Below are 24303 nucleotides of genomic sequence, written 5' to 3'. Positions count from 1 at the left end.
AGTCCTCTATTTTTCTGAGCTCCATATACCTGTCCAGGAGTCTATATAGTTTCCATGTGTTTTAGCCATGATCTTATTGGACAAACTTGTTTTCTATCCCTTCTGCTGTGCTATGCGTACTTCTCCAACAAGCCTTAAATGAGCCTTTCTCATCAAACATTTTTCAGAAAATCTATTTACAAAATATCTGCATAATACTGTCATCTTTTCAGGCAATCATGGCTTATTCCAAATACCACCACTAAAATCTCTGACAATATTGCAATAATCAATGATGATGCAATTTAAATGATTTTTAAGTTTATTTCATTATTATAATCAAGTTTAACTTCACTATAAATATATTGCATGAATGAAAGTTTTAGAACATCAATTATCCAACGCCAGTTAGAAATTCTGCATATTATAAAAGAATAGGAAAGAACATTGATGTGGCACCCAGTTATATTCTCTCCCTTATTTATTTCTTTATATCATTCTGTACATTTTCCGGATTTTTTTTAGAATAATTCCTTTTTTACGCTTTTCTCTTATATATTCTGTTCTACACATTTCACTTCCACAAACTTTCATAAACAAAGCATGCAAAGCATTTCACAAAAAGTGCTGGTGGAACGCAGCAGGCCAGGCAACATCTATAGAAGAAGTGCAGTTGACGATTCCTGAGGAAGGGTTTCGGCCTGAAACGTCGACTGTACTTCTTCCTATAGATGCTGCCTGGCCTGTTGCGTTCCACCAGCATTTTCTGTGTGTTGTTTGAACTTCCAGCATCTGCAGATTTCCTCGTATTTGCACATGCAAAGCATTTATTCTATTTTCCCTGTATCTTAATTACACACAATTAAACTTGCTCCTGTATTTCCCAAGTTGCTTTTTATCATGCTTCTCATTAATAATCCTTCATTTGGATTATAACATACAATGGATATTATGAAATACATTTTCTGGGAATAAATTTGTGAAACCAATTTACCTTGTCAATGACTGCAGGCCAAAGAATATTGACTGAGGTTTTAAATATCAAGGTGTAATTATCTACTGGAGAAGTGTTCACTATTATTTCAACAACAATGGATATCTGAAACATAGATACATGTGGTACTTCAATGGAATTTCAATTTCATTACCTTTTCCACAGAATCAGCTTTGTTCTCCCAGAGGCTCCGTTTACTAGCTACATCACCCGGTCGAATATCCTAAAAACAAAAATAATACCTTTTTTATCTTGTGGTACCAGTGCACAAAGACTTCCCTTTATTATTATTGGGAGAACAAAATTAATCATTATCAATGAATTAAAACCATAAGTTATAGGAACAAAATTAGGTCATTCAGCCCATTGAATCTTCTCCACAGTTCCATCATGGTTGGATATTATCCCTCTCAATCTTGTTCTCTTGCCTTCTCCCTGCAACCTTCAATGCCCTTACTAAGCAACAAACTATCAACCTCCACTTTAAGTGACACTTCAATGACATGGCCTCCACAGCTATCCGTAGCAATGAATTCCACATATTCACCGATCTCTGGCTAAAGAAATTCATTCTCATCTCTTTTCTAGGAGGATGTTTTTCTATTCTGTGCCCTCTGATTCTAGGGGTCCTCCACTATAGGGAACATCCTGCCACATTCACTTCTTCTAGACCTTTCATTATTCAATAGATTTCAATGAGAACCGCACCCCCCCTCCGCCACAATTCTTCTGAGTTACAGCAAGTACAGGCCCAGAACCATCAAATGTTCCTTATACATTAACCCTTTAATACCTGGGATAATTCTCGTGAACCTCCTCTGGACCCTCTCCAATCCTTTCTTAGATAAGGGGCCCAAAAACAATCACAATATTCCAAGTGTAGTCCAACCAATGCCTTATAAAGCCTCAGTAGAATTCATATTTGATGTTCTACTGCATCTGTGGATAGTGAAGCAGACTTATCTTTTCAAGGTCCAAGACCTTCCACTACAGCTGAACAGAAGGCAGCAGAAGTTTGTCAATCTGTGGGGTTGCAAGCCTCACACGCTGATTTCATTTCATTTTCAGTTTTGCCAATATGTCCCTGACCTGAAACACTGACTCTTTCTCTCATCAATATTGGCCTGACCTGCTGAGTGTTTCCAGCATTTGTTTTACATATCCCTCATCTGCAGTTTTATTTTTTTAAATCTTTCCTTATGTATTAAGCTGCCTTTTAAACTTTTCCAGGAGATTTAGCATGTGAAAATTTGTGGTTACAGGCAGATGTTTTGTTTCATAGCTTCAGATTCTAATTAGCTTTTTTCTCACTGAAGCAAATTTGGCACTTGAAAAACTCAATGCCTATTTCTCTTTTCAGCACACGTCCCACCATCTCGGTCCAGGGCTACGTCTTTCTCTTCCCAGGCCGGACGCGGATCATGGTGTGTTGTGTTCTGCATGGATGACACCGTGGCCCAAAAGAGCCATGAGGATCTAGGTCACCGGTGTCAGTGGTCTGGTCAGTCTAGAAATCGAGGGGAAAAGGTCAAAGTCCTGGGGTGAAGTCCAAATTTGGAGGCCTGACGTCTGCGAGTCTGAGAATCCGGGGATGAGAACTGGAGGCCTGGAGGCAGACTGTCCTCGGGTTTGAGGCCCAGCTCTGCGTATGTGTGGGAGGGATGGGAAAAGGGCTTGCTTGTTTTGCTGTTATTGTTGATGTTATTTGTTGTTGTTCTGTGGAACATTATGGGCATGCTTCATTGGCTCCAGAAAGTGTGGTAACACTTGTGAGTTGCCCCTAGAACATCATTAGTGTGCTGGCTGTTAATGCAAACAATGTATTTCACTGTCTGTTTCAATGTACGTGAGATAAATAAATGTAAATCAGCTATATAAACTTCACCATCCCATTCATAATGAATCTTAAAGTATAACGCCATCAAAATGCAGGAGTTGCAGCTGTCTGTAGCGTATGTAATTGTATAAGAAAGTTGAATACAAATAATGTTCACTGCCTTCTTGCAAGAAATGGAAGTCAACATGGAACAATTCAGTCACCAACATAGAATTACTGGAAAACTAGACTTGTAAATAAACTTCCATATTGTGGTCCCAATCGAAATAGTTTTTGGAATGTAATGAAATAAAATGGTGCTATATGGAGCTGTTAATTTGGTTCGGTAGTGAGGGAAGGAAGAACTTTCTTATGGGTCATCACGCCAAATGGCTTTAACTATCATTCCATTTCTGAAACTGTACTTCAGTTAATCTTTATGCTCTTTGATTTGTATGAAATCCTATTCCATTGATATAGATCTATGACAGGTTGTGCAACGTAAAGTACAACATGCTGTGATATGCTTTATTTCAAGGAGTAAGCAGTAATTTTTGTGCGTTTGCTGAATGCTGTGTGAGAAAAAATATGCAGAGGTGTCATAATATCTATTTAGTTTAGTTTATCATTGTTGCTGGATCAAAATCTCCACCACAGTAAAGATGAACAATTCAGGACTGCTTGAACACAGTTTCCCTTGCGTTATGTCAGCAGTGAAGCTTCCAGTAATCATATATTGCATATGTTTAACTCTTTCATTCCTTATCACAATATGGGAACAGGACCTTCAGGCCACCAGGTCCATATAAACTATCTACAATAATCCCATTTGCCACACCACCCCATAAACTACCCTGGATTCTCTTGCATAAGTCTTGCACCCTATAAACTACCCTATATTCACCTACACCTGGTGAGGGTGGGTGGCTATAACCTACCAGTGAGCACAGGTAGAGAAATCAGAGCATTCTGAAGAAGCGGTGTAGTCACAGGGAGGAGGGGGACTCTCCACACAGACAGAGGCACTATTCTTGTGCCATTCTAAATATTCTTTAAAAAAAAACTCATGGGGAAAAGATTATCCTGGGCATTAGCAAACATTCGAGAAATAGAATACTTTCTGTTTTAAAGGACACCCAGTCAAAGGAAATTCATTGTTGCCCATAATGTTGTGGAGAAAGTCACTTGTCCTGACCCAATGGGGAGCAAAACTACAACCACATAGATCATAGACATAGGAGCAGAATTAGGCCACTCAGCCTATCAAGTCTGCTCCACCATTCCATCATGGCCAATTTATTATCCCTCTAAGCCCCATTCTCCTGCATTTTCCCTAAAACCTTTGACCTCCTGACTATCCAGGAAGCTATCATCTTCCATGGTAAGCACACCCAGTGACTCGACCTTCACAAACATCTGTGGCAATGAATTTCACAGCTTCACTACCCTCTTGCTAAAAAAAAATTCCTCCTCATCTCTGTTCTAAAGGGATGTCCTTCTATCTTGAGGTAGTGTTCTCTGGTCCTAGACTCCCTCACTACAGGAAACATGCTCTCGACAACCACACAATCTAGGCCTTTCAATATTCAACAGATTTCAAGTAGATCCCCCCTCAATCTACTGAACTCCAGCAAGTACAGGTCCAGAGCCATCAAACACTCCTCATACTTTAACCTTTCATTTCTGGGATCATTTGCATGAACCTCCTCTTGACAGTCTCCAATGCCAGCACATTCTTTCTTAGATAAGGGACGGAAAATTACTCACATTACTCCAAGTGCGGTCTGACCAATACCTTCTAAGGACTCCACATTATATCCTTGCTTTTATATTCTAGTCCTCTCAAAGTGAATGCTAACGTTGTATTTGCCTCCCTTACCCTCGACTCAGCTTGCAAGTTAACCTTGAGGGAATCCTAGACCATAAGATACAGGAGCAGAAATGTGCCATTTGGCCCATTGAGTCTGCTCCACCATTCAGTCGTGGGCTGATCCAATTCTTCCAGTCATCTCCACTCCTCTGCTTTCTCCCCATACCCTTTAATGCCATGGCTAATCAATAACCTATCTATCACTGCCTTAAGTGCACCCAATGATTTGGCCTCCACAGCCACTCATGGCAACAAATTCCACAGATTTATCACCCTCTGACTAAAGTAATTTCTCCGCATTTCTGTTCCAAATGAACGTTCTTCAATCCTGAAGTCCTGCACTCTTGTCCTAGACCCACCCAACCATGGGAAGTAACTTTACCATATCTAATCCGTTCAGGACGTTTAACATTCGGAATGTTTCTATGAGACAAATTCTCTCTCTTGAGGTCCAGTACTGGCCTGGTTTTCCCAATCCACTTCCATGTTAAAATCCCCAACGATTATCATGACATTGCCCTTCTGACATGCCTTTTCTATCTCCTGCTATAATTTGTAATCCACATCCCAGCTGCTGCTTGGAGGCCTGTATACAACTGCCATTAGGTTCCTTTTACCCTTGCCATTTCTTAACTCAACCCATAGAGACTCTACACCTTCTGATTCTATGTCATTCCTTCTAATGATTTAATATTATTTCTTATACACATGGCCACACCACCCCCTCTGCTGACTAACTTATCTTTCCAATACACCGTATATCCTTGGACATTCAGCTCCCAATGGCAGCCATCCTTTAGCCAAGTTTCAGAGATGGCGACAATGTCATACTTGCTAATCTGTAGCTGAAATTCAAGGTCGTCCATTTTATTTCTTATGCTGCGTGCATTGAAATATAACACTTTCAGTCCAGTATTTCCTGCTTTCTGTTTTAAATGCACCACACGTCTATTGCCATGTAACGCATCCCACTGGCTATGGTTATGCCTCATCTCCTGCCTATCTTTTCTATTATCTCTGTTGTATACTATTTTTGATTTATTTCTGTTCTCCTCTTCCGCAGTCCTATCCAACAGCGGCGCTAAGGTGGTGCTAGCTGGTGCTATAGTCCCAGCGTAGCACCACCAAGAAATTTACTGAAATTTCACATACAAATTGCAGCTGCTTTACTTTCTCTGTATAGTTTTGAATACAGCTTGTTTCTCCAGTTGATCTACTGAAACAGTGCCCCCAATTACCATAGCACCCACGCAGCAATAAAGTTATAAACTCTGTCAGATCCACTCTACACTTCTGCTTATTCGTTCGTTGTCAATGTCTTGCCGTTGCTGTCCTCAGAACAGTTAAGCTGATCTAAGATCACTTAAGGTGGTGATGTCACTCACTCTCACTCATGTGAGTATCAGCACTAACCTCAAAATTCCTTGATATAGATCCAAAAGTAAATAAGGCTCTGTGGTTAAAAAGCTAGGGTGATACACTTCCTATATTTGAGTAGCTACTGCCTGTCAGGGAATTTGACACCTGGCTTTGTTTTTCCGTCATAATTCTCTAAGAGTGAAGGCAAATATTAGTAGAATTTGCAAAAATTAATCACAGTGAGATTAGCCTAACCAGGCTGAAAAACAATAGCTTCAATTCACTCAAGAACAACCAGATTGTGCTAAATCTATTCCCATTGAACCATGTTATGTTGAGGGCCATCACTCAATCTGCTGTCTTTCTCCTCACTTCTTTCTGTGACTCCCTACAATCTCAAAGAAAATCTTTCATGTGGCTAGACTGTAGTATTATATGCTGAACTCAAGCTTATAGTTATCTCAGTTTTGAAACTAAGTTCATTCAGGCTGCTGCTGATCTCTTCCACATCTCAGTGCTACATTTGGAATGTCACACAAAATTAGTGACTGCTAGTGACTAGTGACTAGTGGTGTTCCACAGAGATCAGTGTTTGGACCTCTTCTTTTACACAGTATATCACTGATTTGGATAAAGAAATTAATGGTTTTATGGCCAGGTTTGTAGATGATACCAAGATAGTGGAGGGGCAGGTCGTGTTGAGGAAGCAGAGAGGGACTAAGAGAGATTGGGAGGGTCGGAAAAAAAGTTTCAGATGGTACACGGTATAAGGAGGTGTATAAGTCATGCACTTTGGTAGAAGAAATAAAAGCATAGACTCTTTTCTAAATGGGGAGAAAATTCAAGATTCTGAGCTGCAAAGGGACTTGGGAGTTCATGTGTAGGATTCCTTAAAGGTTAATTTGCAGACTGAGTCGGTGGTAAGGAAGGTAAATGCAATATTTGCATTCATTTTGAAATGTCTAGAATATAAAAGCAAGGTGGTAATGCTGAGGCTTTATACAACATTAGTGAGGCCTCAGATGGAGTATTGTGAGCAGTTCTGGGCCCCTTATTTAAGAAAGAATGCACTGACGTTGGAGCAGGTTCAGAGGAGGCTCACGAGAATGATTCCAGGAATGAAAGGTTTATGGTATGAGAAGCAATTGATGGCTCTGGGTCTTTATTCATTGGAACTTATAGAAAACTGAGGGGAAGTCTCATTGAAACCTGTCAAATGTTGAAAGGTCTAGATAGAGAGGATGTGGAAAGAAGGTTTCCTGTAATGGGTGAGTCTAGGATTGGAGGGCACAGAATAGAGGGACATTGATTTAGAGTGGAGATGAGAAGAAATTTCTTTAGTCAGAGGCTGGTGAATCTGCAAAATTTTGTTGCCACAGTTGTCTGTGGAGGCCTGGTCACTGGGTGCGCTTAAGGCAGAGGTTCAAAGGTTCTTGATTAGCTAGGGTGTGAAAGGTTACAGAGAGAAAGCAGGAGAATGGACTTGAGAGCGAAGTGGATCAGCCATGATGAAATGGTGCAGCGGACTCGATGGGTCAAAAGAACTAATTCTGCTCCTATGTCTTATGCTCTTATTTCTGCTGTAATAGGGAAACTTTCAATTTGAATTTGGGAGAATATGTCAAAATGAGTGTTATCTTTTGTGAATGTTTCAGGCATTTCTTTTTCCAGGGCTAAACAGAACAATCCATTAGCATTTCTGTGCTTAGTTACCCTCTTGAAGTTATCCTCTTGAATACAATCATAAAATTGTATCCTCTAAGAAACAGAGCCCATCTGTGCATTTGTGCCACTGCTGTTGGTATAACACCCTTCTGTGGATTGAAAATGGACATCAGTGGCTGCTATTCAATAATGAGGGTAAACTCTCTCACATACAAATACTGATTGAAATGTTTTATACTCCAAACAAGAATCATGGTCTCTCTGTCAATCTGTGTGTAATTTTTCTCGGCAGCAGTAAGGGAACGTGATGCAATGCCACTTCTACCATTCATAACATAAGACCATAAGATATAGGAGCAGAAACATAGAAACAGAAACATAGAAAATAGGTGCAGGAGTAGGCCATTCGGCCCTTCGAGCCTGCACCGCCATTTATTATGATCATGGCTGATCATCCAACTCAGAACCCCGCCCCAGCCTTCCCTCCATACCCCCTGATCCCTTTAGCCACAAGGGCCATATCTAACTCCCTCTTAAATATAGCCAATGAACTGGCCTCAACTGTTTCCTGTGGCAGAGAATTCCATAGATTCACCACTCTCTGTGTGAAGAAGTTTTTCCTAATCTCGGTCCTAAAAGGCTTCCCCTTTATCCTCAAACTGTGACCCCTCGTTCTGGACTTCCCCAACATCGGGATCAATCTTCCTGCATTTAGCCTGTCCAATCCCTTTAGGATTTTATACGTTTCAATCAAATCCCCCCTCAATCTTCTAAATTCCAACGAGTACAAGCCCAGTTCATCCAGTCTTTCTTCCTATGAAAGTCCTGCCATCCCAGGAATCAATCTGGTGAACCTTCTTTGTACTCCCTCCATTTGGCCCATCGAGTCTGCTCTGCTATTCAATCATGGGCTGATCCAATTCTTTCTGTCATCCCCACTCCCCTGCTTTCACCCCAAACCCTTTGATGCCCTGGCTAATCAACAACCTATCTATCTCTGCCTTAAATACACACAGCGACTTGGCCTCCACAGCCACTCGTGGCAACAAATTCTGCAAATTTATCACCCTCTGACTAATGTAATTTTTCCACCTCTCAGTTCCAAAAGGACATCCTCTAATCCTGAAGTCATGCCCTCTTGTCCTAGAATCCCCTACCATGGGAAATAACTTTGCCATATCTAATCTGTTCAAGCCTTTTAACATTCGGAATGTTTCTATGTGATCCCCCTTCATTTTCCTGAACTCAAGGGAATACAATCCAAGAGCTGCCAGACATTCCTCGTACGGTAACCCTTTCATTTCTGGATGGTAACCTTTTCATTTCTTGATCTAATATGACATGTCTACACCAATAACATAAGGTGAGCTGTCATAGGCAAGATTCACTGGACTGTATGGATTATACTGTGTGAGTACAGTGTCTGATATCACCATTTCATTTGCCTTTTGGAAAACCACTTCCATTGCCATTTCTTCCTGATCTGTAGTGATGAGTTCAAGGGGTGGAGCACAGTAGCCAGGTTTGGCAGGAACCTGCTATAGTAATTGACAAATCCTAAAAAAAGACCACAACTGTGACACATCCTTTGGTCTCGGGGCATCCACAACTGCTTGACTTTCTCAGCACACTTGTGTCAACCTTGTGCGTCAATGGTGTGACCAAGCAAGTGATACTTGGTTTAAAGAATTCACACATGGTGCGTCATTCTCTGGCCATATAGCCTTCTAATATTTTTAACACTATATTGAGATTTTGGAGATGTTCCTTGTCAGCCTTGCTGGCAACAATCATGTCATCTAGGTAACAGTGAGTGCCCAGGCAGCCTTGCAGCACCCGGTCCATAGCTTTTTCCCAGAGTGCAGGTGTAGATGCTATTCCAACAATAAGCGTATTATAGCGATAAAGCCCTTTGTGAGTATTTATGGTGAGAAACACTTTTACTCTTCTTTCAACTCCATCTGTAAGCTTCAACTAAGTCTCCCCAGAATGGTTTACAAAGATATCCTTTGTCCTGGGCAGAAGATATTGATCTACTTTCACTGGGTTTATGGTGACCTTAAAGTCACCACAGATGCTGACGGACCCATCTTTCTTGGCGACTGGGTCCACTTATGTTGCCCATGGGATCCACCCAACTTGGGTGTAACACTTTCAATTAACACTACCTTTGATATGTTTGAGTTTTCCAGTGCCATTCTTGAACATCACTGAGGCACTATCTTGTACCTTTCTTAATTTGGTTTCAGTGTACTCTTTTGCAGGAGATATGGCATGTAATTGGTAGATGGACTTCCAATGAATTTATAATTGTCTCAGCCAATCATTGCTCCACAATGCTGGTCCTCCTGATTTTGACACATGCAAGCTCAATGTGGCTTGTTGGTCATTTCACTATTAAGAATGTCATTCTCACAAGAGTTATCCTTTCTCCAGTTTAACTTCTTAGTTGGATCTCTGCAGGCATCTTTGAAATGACGTTCACACTTATTTTGTGGAATGACTAAAACAACCAAGTCAGTGTCAAATTCCTTTTTAATTAATTAGATTTTCACTTCTGGTGTAAGCCATATTGCTTGTCTCCTGTTAGTTTTCACAAAATATATCTTATCATTATCAGATTTTTCATCCTCAGCATGCAGATTAATGTTCTTATTGAAACTGCAACTTGACTTCTATCTTTTTCCTCTTCCCTATGCAGTAATTTATGTCTGGCAAACATGCTCTTAGTATATGTCCAACTTTATTGCATTTTCTGCAAGTTTCACCTTTAAGTTTGCATTGGCCTGCTGTATGTGAGCCCCTGTCACAATGGTAACACAATTTGTTCAACCAAGCAGGTTTCTGCTTAGATGTTGAAATTTTGTTCATGCTCACATTAATTCCTGACTGCAACTCAATTGCTTCTATGGCTGCCGTTTCCACTGATACAGTGATTTCAACTGCTCTTTTAAATGTGAGTTGTGCTTCAGTTTGGAGCCCTTTTTGAATGCTCTATGTAAGATTCCACAAGCTAAACAATCTCTCCGTGCATCATCAAGCCCATCGGTGTACTGGCACTACAGAAATGTGCAAGACAAGTTTGTTTTTTTTCCCCACATAGAGTGTCTAGAACATTCTGCCAGGGTAAGTGATAAAAGCAGAAACAAAGCAATATTTAAGAGGTATTTATACGGAAACATGAAATGCAGGGAATAGAGGGATACAGGTCATGAGAGGGCAGATGGGTTTATTTGGACTAGAATCATAAATGGTGCTGACATGGAGGGCAGAAGGGTCTGCTCAGGTCCTGTACTCTTTTATGTTTGCAGTACCAAATGGCCTTACCTGCAAAGTTCCTTTTTGTCATGTATGTAGAAATAGACCTTACAAAAATCATTGAAAGTGTAGGTCACCCCCAATGTAGGAGACTTCTTAAATACCATTGGAAGTCCCTGGCTTACAACTCAAACTGTGAGAACTCCTCAAGAGTGTGTAATTGCCAGTTTCGTGGTCGTGGATTTCCCAATTGCACACAAACAATAAGAGAGAATTGCAAGTCTTCGATTTCTTTGACAGCATCAAACCAAAATCCAATTGTAAATCAATGCTGTCACCTTCACACTCCATGTAATAGGCTGAAATGTCAGGTCCTCTTGGTATGCTTGTGAAGGTGCCCTCAACATCTCTGTTTCCTACATGAAAGCTTATTACGCCAGCTATCCCATGAGCTACAATCATTTTGGGTTTTTTTTAAAATTGAGCATAAGTAGTCAATGCTATGAGCAAATGCCCCAAATGCATTTTACATCTGGACCTGATTTCACCCCACACATGTGACCTGCCAACTACAATACAGCTTGTTACCTAAACAAACTTTACAACTCTCCCCCAAATGGCTTGTTATCAAGTGGCAGCCCAATCAAGTGGAAAGCCAATTAAGGCAGTCATATTTCCCAAAACAATAATACGTGTTAAGTAACTTGCAAGAAGCATGAGGCAGGCAGGTGTGTGATCTGCAAAAACAACCATAAATATATCAACTTATTCACAGACTATGTTAACCTATTCCCTTTTTATTATGCAGACTTTATTAAGGTTTTACTGCTCCATCTGGGTCGCTTATTCCACAAATGCAATGATACATAAATTTAAATGAATGTTTCACATTCTAAATAAGTACATATAATTGAAGTGAATAGTATTACTAGGTTGGATAAAATAAAATTCCAGAAAGCATTATATGTCATCAATTTGTTTGACTGAATGGCAAGTTTCAGTGCTGTGATTTCACAGTAATTTCTGATGTTCAATACTTCCATAACCTCTGAATTCCTCTTCTAGCCCTGCAACATGTCTGACTGGCGCTGCGTGTAGAGAAACAAATGGTCTGGATTGGAACAAAGGATTGAAAAGGGACATTGACTAATAAAGGAGATATGACAGACAGAATTCAGGCATAAGAAACAGAACTATAAGAGAAGGTAAGAATTGGGATCATACTGGGGGAGAGAGAGGAATAAGCTTCAATTATATCCAGCCTTAATCAAATCCCATCTGGAATAACTCTGTACTCCATTTGGACACTATTACCAAAAGACGGACATGTGGTATTGGACTTCAACATACACTCATCAGAATGCTGTCAGCAAGTGAATGGTTAGATTCTAGCAAAGGGTTCTTTGACTTGGCCTGTATTTTCTTCAGTAGAGGGTGCTAGATGTCCTGATTGAGGTAATTAAAATGTTAACATTTTAAGGGGTTAGACATGGAGAAGCAACTACTTTTTGATGAAAAGCTCAAGGGCAAGGGAATATAATCTTAAATGTAGTGTTGTGCATCTTGGAAGCACTATATTGACGTAAAAGCTGATAAACCTTTGTAGCCTCCTCCCTTGACATGCACTGAACAATGGCACAAAAAAAGCCTTGAAAACTGAGGTGGATAAATGTTAGATATTTTAGAAGCTATCAAGTTTCATTAGGAAAAGATAGGAAAAACAGACAAGATATCGATAAACTACAATCAAAATGAGTATCAGTGTAGGTCTGAGTGAATGAATGGCTTTTTCATGTTAATGCTCAATCTTTAAAATCCTGAAGACAAATTCTGACTAAATCTTTACTCAGTTCTAATATCTTCAGTTTGCTCATAACACTTTTTCTATTGAGGAAAGTGCCATTTTCTATTGAGTAGTTTTGGATGTTTAATTATGTTAAAAACATTTCAAGCACCAGTTCATAAATATTACACACAGACTAAAAGGGTCAAAACCTCAAAGGGAAATAGAATCAATTCCATAAATTAGCCCAGTTCACTTTTGAGACTGAAAGTTCGTACTATTACTTGATAATTTTACTGATGGTGACTGTAGGAGGTAGACTATTTCTGAGCAGTTGCAGGGTTACAACAAAGCTTAGTGGAAGAATCCTAAAAAGAAACATGGCTGGAAGTCCAAAATATTGCTTGCTAACTTTTCTTTCCCTCTCATAGTCTGCTTCGCCCTATGCTGTTTCCTAGTGTGAAAGAGAAATAGGATGCTTATATTCAAGCATATTTAATATGCAATTGTATCTACTTCGAGGTAATTAGTAATTCTGTGTCAATTCATTGCATTTTCAGTGCTACAATAGCCATTCCTACTGTACATAGTGTGTAAACATGAGTCATTCCATGTAAACCTTAACTCACAAAATTCGCACTGTACCTTTCTGGTCATTAGAAATCGAGAACTGCTATTTTGCGTGTCTTCTTTTTCAAACACACAGCGCTTGCTTGCAACACCTTCCAGTGGCCAGGACAGGTAATCTGAAGGGGATGACTTTGATTTGACGCTGTCACTTCTCTGTATGAAATATTAAATGAAATCCATTAACATGCCTTATATTTTAAATGCAACATGGAACATTCCTGACTAGAAATCTAGTATCAACTTTTACACATACTGAACTGTTGGTATATGATGATAGCATTTTATCTGAAGACTTCCTGGTAGGAAAAATCTGTGGCCCAATTTAAGAGGGGAGGGTTGCAGATCAGAAAGGTGCTTGTAGGTTTAAGATTATTGGGACAACTTCAGGCCCTGTCCTTGGAAGTGTAGAGGTTGGTCTGGAGATTAATTGAGGGGTTTGCTAAGGGTCTGCTAACAGGAATTGGAGAAGAATGGACTATTACACAAATTAATAGCGGGGGACGTGGTTTGAGCCAAATGGTCCAAGTCAGGAGTGGATTGAGTCTAGCTGGGCTGGAAGACCAACGCAGGGAGGGGCTCACTGGTGGAGGCTTGTGATTATATTAAGAGTAAACAAAATCACAGAACTGCCTTCCTGGTATTCACTACACACTGTTGGACACATTCTGCTCGTGAGGCAGTATTTCTGTGAACCCAAAGGAAAATGACATGTAGTGAAAAACAAAAGTTGGTCTTCGATGTTCCACAAAACAATGCCAGCAGCAGGTACCATATTCTCACACATGTTATGCAATTTATCCGACTACACAGATTGCTCAATTGCTCACCTCAATTGCCTTTGCATACTTCTCAAGTATGCCATCAATTTTTCCTGGTGAAGATCGGGCTGGAATCCTTAAACTGGCACTGTTCAGAGAGATCAGTCACTAAATTAACACCCATTCATTAGTAAGCATAAAGAGCCAATTATAATTCATTAATATAATTCCCACGTGGTACGACCTGATGCCATGAGACATCTTGGAGTGTGGAACACATGGTGAGAATACCACAGAGACATGCTCTTGATTGTCTACCACAGAACATACATCTTAGTTGAAACTAACCTGGCATTTATTCAGGAAGTAACCAAGAATGATGATTCAGGAGTCTGAAAGGCACGAATCTGTGCATATGATCTTTCTTTAATGTTGCATGCTTCTGTTCTGATATACCTTCCCTTTTAGTTAGTTCTTTGACTTTCATAAGGAACTTATGCAGAGCCAGTTGACAGTCTGTACCATGACCAAATAGAGAACCAATGCCAAATGTTCTTTCTGAATGTATTCTTGCATTACATTACTACCATGGATCAGCACAATTGTGGGATCAATAAAGAGGACCATTTGAGAGTCAATTGCATTGGAGTGAATCTACGAATACAGATGGGCTGGCATCCAACTTCTTTCAGCAGCTCCCTCAGAATCGTTACTCTTCCATGTCAAACACCACCAGCAAGATACACTTGAATGCAGCAAAGGCATAAGATGTAATCACCAACAAGTGTACTTTAAGTTTTAAACACACAAGATTCTGCAGATGCTGGAAATCCAGAGCAACATACACAAAATGCTGGAGAAACTCAGTAGGTCAGATAGCATCTATGGAAATGAATAAACAGTGGACATTTCAGGCTGAGACGCTTCATCAGGACTGGAAAGGAAGGGGACAGATGTGAGAATAAAAAGGTGGGGGGGGAGGGGAAGGAGAAGATGGAAGGTAATAGGTGAAGCCAGGTGGGTGGAAAAGGTCAAGGGCCAGAGAAGAAGGAATCTAATGGGAGAAGAGAGTGGGCCATGGAAGAAAGGGAAGGATAAGGGGCACTGGGGAAAATGATAGGCAGCAGAGGTCAGAGGCCACAGTGGAGAATAGAAGAAAAGGTAAGGGGGAGTGGGGAAAAAATACCAGAAAGATGAATCAATGTTCATACTATCAGGTTGGAGGCTACCTAGACAGAATATGAAATGTTGCTCGACCACGTAAGAGTGGTCTCATCATGGCAGAAGAGGAGGCCATGGACTGCCTTATGGTCTATAGAAGAGTGTGATTGAGAGGGATAAAAAAATCAGCCATGTTGGAATAGGAGAGCAGACTTGATGGTTCAAATAGCCTAATTCTGCTCCAATGTCTTATGGTCATATGGCCCAACATATTGGAATGGGAATTGGGATAGGAATTAAAATGATTGGTTGTTGGGAAATTCCACTTCTGGCAGATGGAATGGAGGTTCTCAACAAAGTGACCCCAGTTTATATCGGGTCGACCAATGTAGAAGAGGCCGCATCGGGAGCACTGGATACAATAGACAACCCCAATAGATTCACAGGTGAATTGTGGCCTCACCTGATATCTTTAACCTTTTACTTTATCAGCCTGCTTCAAGCAGGCTTAAATTATACCGGTGCCTAAGAAGAACTTCCTCAATGACTATCATCCAGAAGCACTTACATTCACTGGGATGCAGTGCTTTGACAAGTTGGTGATGACACTAATGAACTCCTGCCTGAGAAGTGACTTACATCCACTCCAAATTGTCTACCATCACAGCGGGTCAACTGCAGATGCCATTTCATTGGCTCTTCAATCAATCTTGGAACATCTGGACGCTCGAATATGCATAGATAGCAATGATCTCCATTGACTACAGCTCAACATTCAATACTATCATCCCCTCAAAACTAAATAAGCTTCAGGTCCTTGCCCTCAATACCTCCCTGTGCAACTGGATCTTTAATTTCCTCACTTGCAGATTCCAATCATTTCAGATTGGCAACAACATCCTCCACAATCTCCATTAGCACAGGAGCACCATAAGGGTGAGTGCTTAGTCCCTTCTCTACTCGCTTTACACTTCTGACTATGTGGCTAACATCAGCTCCAATGCCACATTTAACTTTGCTGATGACACCACTGTCATTGGTTGAATCAAATGTAATGATAAATTCGCGTATAAGATGAAGATTGAAAACCTGGCTGAGTGGTGCCACAACAACTTCTCACTGAGTGTCAGCAGGACCAAAGAGCTGATTATTGACTTCAGAAGGAGGAAACCGTAGGTCCATGAGCCAGTCCTCATTGGGGAAATCAGAGGTGGAGAGGATCAGCAACTTTAAATTCTTTGTTATCTCTTGCGAGTTTCTGTTCTGGGTACAACAATAAGTGCCATTATAAAGAAAGCATGGCAGTGCCTCTAATTTCTTAGAAGTTTGTGTGGATTCAGCATGTCATCTAAAATGGTGACAAACTTCTATTGATGTGTGGTGGAGAGTATATTGACTGATTGCACCATGGTCTGGTATGGAAACACCAATGCCTTTTGAATGGAAAATCCTATAAAAAGTAGTGGATACAACCCAGTACATCACAGGTAAAGCCGTCCCTACCATTGAGCACATCTACATGGAGCGTTGTCACAGGAAAGCAGCATCCATCGCCAGGGACCACCACCACACCCAGGACATGCAGTTTTACCACAGCGGCCATCAGGAAGAAGCTACAGAAGCCTCAGGACTCACACCACCAGTTTCAGGAACAGGTATTACTCTTCAACCATCAGGCTCTTGAACCTGATAATTTCACACACCCTATCACTGTACTTTTCCCACTGAACTGGGTGCACTTTCAAGAAGTTTTCATCCTGTGTTCTCAACACTTATTGCTAATTCATTTATCATTATTATTTATTTTTCTCTCTTTCTTTTTGTAATTGTACAGTTTGTTGTTTCTTTCCACATTGGTTGTTTTTCCGTCCTGATGGGTGTGGCCTTTTTATTGCCTGCAAGAAAAGGGATCGCAGGGTTGTAGAAGGTGACATATGTATACTTTGATAATAAATTCTCTTTGAACATTGAAAGGACTGTTTGGGGCCATGAATGGAGGCGCGGGAATGGGCAGTTGTAGCATTTCTCTTACTTGCTGGGGTGTGTGCCAGGAAAGAGTTTAGTGGGGAGAGTGGAATGGAGGATCGAGGTGAGGAAAGAGGTGAGTGGGCACATGTAGCATTTCTCTCATTTGTAGGGATATGTGGCAGGAGGGACATTAGCAGGGAGGGTCGAATTGACAAGGGAATCACAGAGCGAGGGATCCCTGAATAAGTGGAGAGTGGGATGGAAGGGAAAGATATGTTTGGTGGTAGAATCCTGTTGAGGATGACAGAAGTTGCAGAGATTGATGTGTTGGAAGTGGAGACTGATGGGTTGGTAGAGGAACTCCATCCCCATTAAAGCTGCAGGGGAATGGGTGAGTGTGGATATCTGGGAAATGGTCGAGTTACGGGTGAGGGTAGCATCAATGTTGAAGAAAGAAAAACATTGGCCTTTAATAGTAGTATCATCTAATAATATCACCAAGCCCTGTAATGTGAAACATCAGACTAATAAAGGAGGTCAGTAGTTGGGTATTTTGTGATAAGTGACTCATCTACTTACTCATTAAAGCCTTTCTGTCATTTACAAGGTATGTCAAATTCTGATCGCAACCCTGAACTTGCCTGGAGGAGTTTTGTCGTGAAGTACACACTAAGCTCCAACAGTCAACCCAGTCCAAGATAAAGAAATCTGCTTTATTACCCCATCTGATGAAATACTTCATCAGATTTATGAGTTCTGGCAAATGGGTCTCTGCCTGAAAGATCGACTCTTTATTCCTTTCTATAGATGCTGCCTGACCTGCTGAGTTCCTCCAGCATGTTTTATGTGTTATTTTGGATTCCCAGCATCTGCAGAATCTCTTGTGCTTATGACAAAATACTTTGTTAACAGATCACTATTCCAGATGAAGGATCTCTACCTGAAACATTTCCCTCCATAGTTGCTGCCTGACCTATTAAGTTCCTGCAGCCCTTTTTGCTACTTGATTGGCAAACAGTCTACCTCAGTGAACAGTCAAGCCCTCCACCAGTATCGGTCTGTGTCCTTCAGGAGATATTTAGGGCAGCACAGTAGTGAATGGCTAGCATAATGCCATCACAGAGTCAGCAACCCAAGGTCAATTCCTGCCACTGTCAGTAAGGAACTTAACATTCTCCTCTTGACTGGGTAGGTTTCCAACCGGTGCTCTGGTTTCCTCCCACTTTCCAAAAACGTACGGGTTAGTAGGTTAATTGGTCATGTAGGTGCAAATGGTCAGAGCAGGCTCATTGAGCCGTAAAGGACCTGTTTCCTTCCTGTATCTCCAAATTAAATTTTACAGCTTCATCCTAAGTGTCACCCGAATCCTTTATTTCTATCTTATGGCAAGACAAGAGCAACCAAGCACCTAAGAAGACTACTGCCAGCAGAATCCCTCCACATCAAACACCACTGAATTGAATTGAAAATAAGTTGTTGAAACAAAATCCTGGAATTCCTTATTCAAGGACACCATGAGCATACAGTTACCATAGGGACTCTCTTGTCCAAGAAGGCTACTGACCTGCAACTTCACGGAAGCAGTTAGTGATTGGCATTAAATGCACGTTTTGTGGCGGAGTTCCCATTCCATGACAGAATACAAATAAAAATATCTAAATTACTAACCTTCTTTGCAATGATTGGCTTTTCACCTCGGGATTTGTTACCTAAAAAAAAAATCAATGCATCAATTATACACTTTCTATATGATTTTCCCCCATTCTCTTCTCCTCTCATTTTGACCAGCAGTATGACAGAATCAAATGTGTTAGATTAATAAACAATGTATTTAAATCTGAATTTGGTATCACTTTTAGTCATTTTGGTAAGCTGCAAATCACAAAGCATGATAGGAAATGTTATCAATATATGATAAGCTTGAGACTGATGATACCTGTTTTAATTGGTGATGCCTGTGCAAGATACGAGGGAAGAAGGTCAAAGTAAACATTTGGGAAACTGCAGACGTGTCACAAGTAAGTCATGACAAAGCAAGTGTTAATTCTGATGCACTTTTAAGATCAGATGCAGAAATCACCTCAAAGAAGTCTCCTCACTGAGTCATCAGTAGCATATGGATGAGCAAAAGATGCCCATAAGCTAATCACTTTCATCCAAGACAATCCATGACACTCAATGGCGAAGAGCTACTCTCCTGAGGATAAAAGAAGGGCTACAAGACATCATCAGCTCATCTGAAGATGGGAGATACACCATGGCCAATAGACAGAGAAAGAACAGATGACTACATGAAGGAAATTGGAAGCAAGAACTGACAATGCATACCTCTTGCTTTTAAGAACCTATGTAATATTTTTTTCTGTAACGCTCTGTAACACTTTGAATTCATTAAAGAAATTGATTCTCTGCATTTCTTGTCAAAATTAGTCATAAATCCCCAGGAATACAGGATGGGGTCCAATGTTGTTTGTCATATATATTAATGATCTGGATGATGGGGTGGTAAATTGGATTAGTAAATATGCAGATGATACTAAGATAGGTGGTGCTGTGGATAATGAAGTAGGTTTTCAAAGCTTGCGGAGAGATTTAGGACAGTTAGAAGAGTGGGCTGAAAGATGGCAGATGGAGTTTAATGCTGAAAAATGTGAGGTGCTACATTTTGGTAGGACTAATCAAAATAGGACATACATGGTAAATGGTAGGGCATTGAAGAATGCTGTAGAACAGAGGGATCTAGGAATAATGGTGCATAGTTCCTTGAAGGTAGAATCTCATGTGGATAGGGTGGTGAAGAAAGCTTTTGGTAACCTGGCCTTTATTAATCAGAGCATTGAGTATGGGAGTTGGGATGTAATGTTGAAATTATATAAGGCATTGGTATGGCCAAATTTGGAGTATTGTGTACAGTTCTGGTCGCCGAATTATAGGGAAGATGTCAATAAAATTGAGAGTACAGAGGAGGTTTACTAAAATGTTGCCTGGGTTTCATCTCCTAAATTACAGAGAAAGGTTGAACAAGTTAGGTCTTTATTCTTTGGAGCGTAGAAGGTTGAGGGGGGACTTGATAGAGGTGTTTAAAATTATGAGGGGGATTGATAGAGTTGACGTGGATAGGCTTTTTCCATTGAGAGTGGGGGAGATTCAAACAAGAGGACATGAGTTGAGAGTTAAAGGACAAAAGTTTAGGGGTAACATGAGGGGGAACTTCTTTACTCAGAGAGTGGTAGCTGTGTGGAACGAGCTTCCAGCAGAAGTGGTTGAGGCAGGTTCGATGTTGTCATTTAAAGTTACATTGGATAGATACATGGACAGGAAAGGAATGGAAGGTTATGGGCTGGGTGCAGGTCGGTGGGACTAGGTGAGAATAAGAGTTCGGCACGGACTAGAAGGGCCGAGATGGCCTGTTTCCGTGCTGTAGTTGTTATATGGTTATATGATTATTCTATTTCTGGTGTTCCCACAACTAAAGATCTCACTTTAAGGACTCTTTATCTTATTATTTCATGCTCTCGTTATCTGTTGCTAAGTATTTACATTTGCATTGGCACAGTTTGTTGTTCATTGATTCTGTTTACTGTTACCATTCTATAGATTTGCTCAGTATATCCACAGAAAAAAAGTCTCAGGGTTGTATGTGGTGACATGTGTGTACTCTGATAGTAAACTTTACTTTGAACTCCGAACTACACTAAATTATCTCTTACTGTTAAATCATAAAAAGAACAAACATTTAATACATATTTTCCAACGCTTAGCATTACAGTGACTACTGTAATGCGCCTTATTTCCTAATATTAGATTTATTGACCAAATGTGTACAATGCCTTAAATTTTAATTGCTTTGCTTTGTTGATATACTTCAAAAACATAAACCTTTTACAATAGGTCCTTGATCTTCTTACGTTTATTTATGGCAGATTAAATAACTATGATGATAGATTTATTCCACTCATGTAAGAAATTTTTTGAGATTATGGAATCAGGGAAGCAGGACTTTAACAAAGCTGTAATCAGTAGCATGAAATCCTAGCTGATCATATCACTATAAAAGCATCAGTGTAAATCACACTCACTCTGAATGATGCAGCTCTCGGAGAGAAACGACGGAAAGGGCTGCTGTTTGTGCTGGAACAATCAGGGATATTTTCCTTTTTCTCCTGTTGTACTCTCGATTTCTCATCCTGAAATGATATTTAACAACTATTTAAATTATCATGTTCTTTCCTATTTATTCAATAAATCATCCTATTGCAGCTAGGCACGTCCCAAGTGAAAATAATGTAATTCAATTTAGCAAGAACCAGAAGAGGCTGAACTAGCTCCGTGCTCTGTGTCAATAGTCGCCTTCCAATAAATTGTTGACTTGGATAGAAGAGAAAGAGAGTGGAAAGAGTTGATATTTGTCACATGTAGAGTGAAACGCATCTCAACACACACACACACACAAATGGTAGAGGAACTCAACAGGCCAGGCAGCATCTATGGAAAAGACTAAACAGTCAACCAGAATCATTGACTGTTTTCTCTTTTCCACAGATGCTGCCTGGCCTGCTGAGTTCCTCCAGCATTTTCTGTGCGTTGCTTTGTTTTACCAGCATCTGCAGAATTTCTTGTGTCTGTGAAATGTATTGTTTTTTTGCATCCATCAATGACAGCCTGCAAGTATCACTACTCTTCAGGCACCAGTATAGCAGGCCCACAACTCACTAGCCCTAACCATACAGCACTGTGCAAAAGCCTTGGGTACCCTGGATTTGTTATATGGTTCTGAATGCTATGACCTCCACAGAGCCCTGATCTCAATATCATTTGTTATTTTTTTTTTATTTATTGAGTTGCACTGCAGAATAGGCCTTTCCAGACCTTTGACCCTTGTTGCCCAACAATTCCTGGTTTAATCCTAGCCTAATCACTGACAATTTACAATGACCAATTAACCTTGTAAGTCTTTGGATTGTGGAAGAAAACTGTAGCAACAGAAGAAAACCCATGCGGTCATGGGGAGAACAGGTAGCGGAGGAAATTGAACCCCAGTCATCTGTACTGTAAACCATTGTGCTAAGTGTGATGCTAATGTGCCACTCCATCGAGGCTTTCTGGGATTACCTGGAGGGACAGAGGCATGCTAGACAGCCAAAGACTGAGGAGAACCCAAGTTCAGGACACCGGCACATCGACTGAGTTGGGAATGCTGGCGTAGACGTGAACGTAGAACAGCAAACTGGAGGAATCTTGACAAGGAGACGGGATTTACAGAGAACACACATCAAAGTTGCTGGTGAACGCAGCAGGCCAGGCAGCATCTCTAGGAAGAGGTGCAGTCGACGTTAGTCCTGACAAAGGGTCTCGGCCTGGAACGTCGACTACACCTCTTCCTAGAGATGCTGCCTGTCCTGCTGCATTCACCAGCAACTTTGATGTGTGTTGCTTGAATTTCCAGCATCTGCAGAATTCCTGTTGTTTGGGATTTACAGGGACTATCTTGAAACTAGTGCTGAACTTGGAACTAAACTTAGAACTAACAGTTCTAATTGGACAAGAGAATGAAGTATCACACGAGAATAGACCAACAAACTGGCAACCTGTGATAGTGACACCATCGTACTTAATTCACAGTCTCCGATGAAAACCAGGTGTACTGTAATTAATTAAACTAGCAGCAAATGGAAATCTAATGACTGAAATTAGGGCATAATCAGGGAGAAAGGAGCATTAAAGGGGAACAGCCAAACGGAACCATGACAAAGACTGGAGAAGAACTGTGGCAAGTTCTCCAAGATGCTTGGTAAAACCTACCAGGAGGTTTTCTTATAAGACTGCTTGACAATGTACTTAAGATAATTGAAGCAGCTTAAAAGACAAAGGGTAGTCACAACAAGTTGATTTGATTTTGATTTTTATTGTTTAATGCTCTTTATAGTAAATAATTTGATATTTAGAAATGTTTTATTTCTTTATTTTTGAAAGCATCTTTGCTTTACAGATTTTTTTTACATGAACCTATGACTTTTGCACAGTACTGCACATCTTTGGAATATGTTGGTCAAGATGGTGGCTGTGTACAACGCTCCTTCAGTTGACATCTTCGGTCAACATCTTTTATTTTTTTTTACATTTGTATTTCGTCTTGAACGTGATTGTGGAACTATTGGAACCTGTAATTTGCAGGCCAAGAGGATTCCAGGTGCAGAGCATGCGTGAAACTAGTGGTGATAAGGCTGCGGGATGGGACACGAGCTGATGTTTGACTCCATTTCGCCAATTAAACCTTCTATTGTTTGCTGATTAAAGTGACGAGGGAGATTGAAAAAAGAGAGATGAATGCCAAAAGTGAGCGCTGGCTGCCTGCTTTTTGATCGCAAGTGGTGATGGCTCTGCTGCAGGAGAGGGGAGACTGCCTTTTGATCACTGGAGGATCGCTCTGCTACCAGAGAGGGAAAGGGCTGCTGCTGTGCCTGGAGAATGTTACCCAGGTTTTCTGTGTTTTCAATCTGGGCTTGGACTGTGGACTATTTTTTCAGTCTCATAGTTTTTTATATTCTGTCTTTTTTGCTCAATCTCTCTCATTTTTTGTGTGGGGACGGGGGGGGGATTTGGGGGTTGATATGCCTGTTCCATTTTTGTTCATTTTTTTGTGCAAGGAGGAGTGATTTGAGGTTTGAAGATTATGCTACTGTTCTTTTATTTCTTGGTTTTGTGGCTATCTGGAGAAGAAGAATTTCAGAGTTGTATATTCTGATAATAAATGAACCTTTGTTGTTTGTTTGTATGAAAGGAAAGTGGAGAACCCAAAGGAAACATACAAAGTCTTCAGCAGAACATACAAACTCTTTACAGACAACGGCAAGAACTGAACCCCAATTAATGATCGCTGGTGGGCTGGAATGCAATTCCATTAACCATTATGCTAACATGTTGGCCTGAAATGTGCCACTCTGCTCCCCTGTCTCTACACAAAGTCCACTGCCATTCAGTACAGTTCTTAGTTAGTAGAATTTGTATTTAAGAATTGACAAAATAAAATTAGTTCTGTTTCTGATGGGAGTGGAGCCTTGG

The 24303-nt window shown here is 40.6% G+C and overlaps 1 protein-coding gene across 2 annotated transcripts in view; it reads right to left on the bottom strand.

Annotated features, from left to right (window-relative positions):
• LOC140209502 (uncharacterized) overlaps window positions 1–24303 on the bottom strand; it is a 109498-nt gene that overhangs the window by 17341 nt on the left and 67854 nt on the right. For both annotated transcript variants that reach the window (XM_072277745.1, XM_072277746.1), the window contains exons 6-10: window positions 21321–21428; window positions 18910–18950; window positions 14182–14260; window positions 13370–13507; window positions 1128–1196 (exon numbers count right to left, since the gene is read on the bottom strand). In XM_072277745.1, coding sequence (XP_072133846.1) covers window positions 1128–1196; window positions 13370–13507; window positions 14182–14260; window positions 18910–18950; window positions 21321–21428 — 435 coding nt within the window. The remainder of the gene's footprint in view (window positions 1–1127; window positions 1197–13369; window positions 13508–14181; window positions 14261–18909; window positions 18951–21320; window positions 21429–24303) is intronic.

Source organism: Mobula birostris, chromosome 14 (assembly GCF_030028105.1).
Source record: "Mobula birostris isolate sMobBir1 chromosome 14, sMobBir1.hap1, whole genome shotgun sequence".
Lineage (NCBI taxonomy): Eukaryota > Metazoa > Chordata > Chondrichthyes > Myliobatiformes > Myliobatidae > Mobula > Mobula birostris.
The sequence above is the reverse complement of the archived record's forward strand: the minus strand, read 5'-3'. Positions and strand labels throughout refer to the sequence as shown.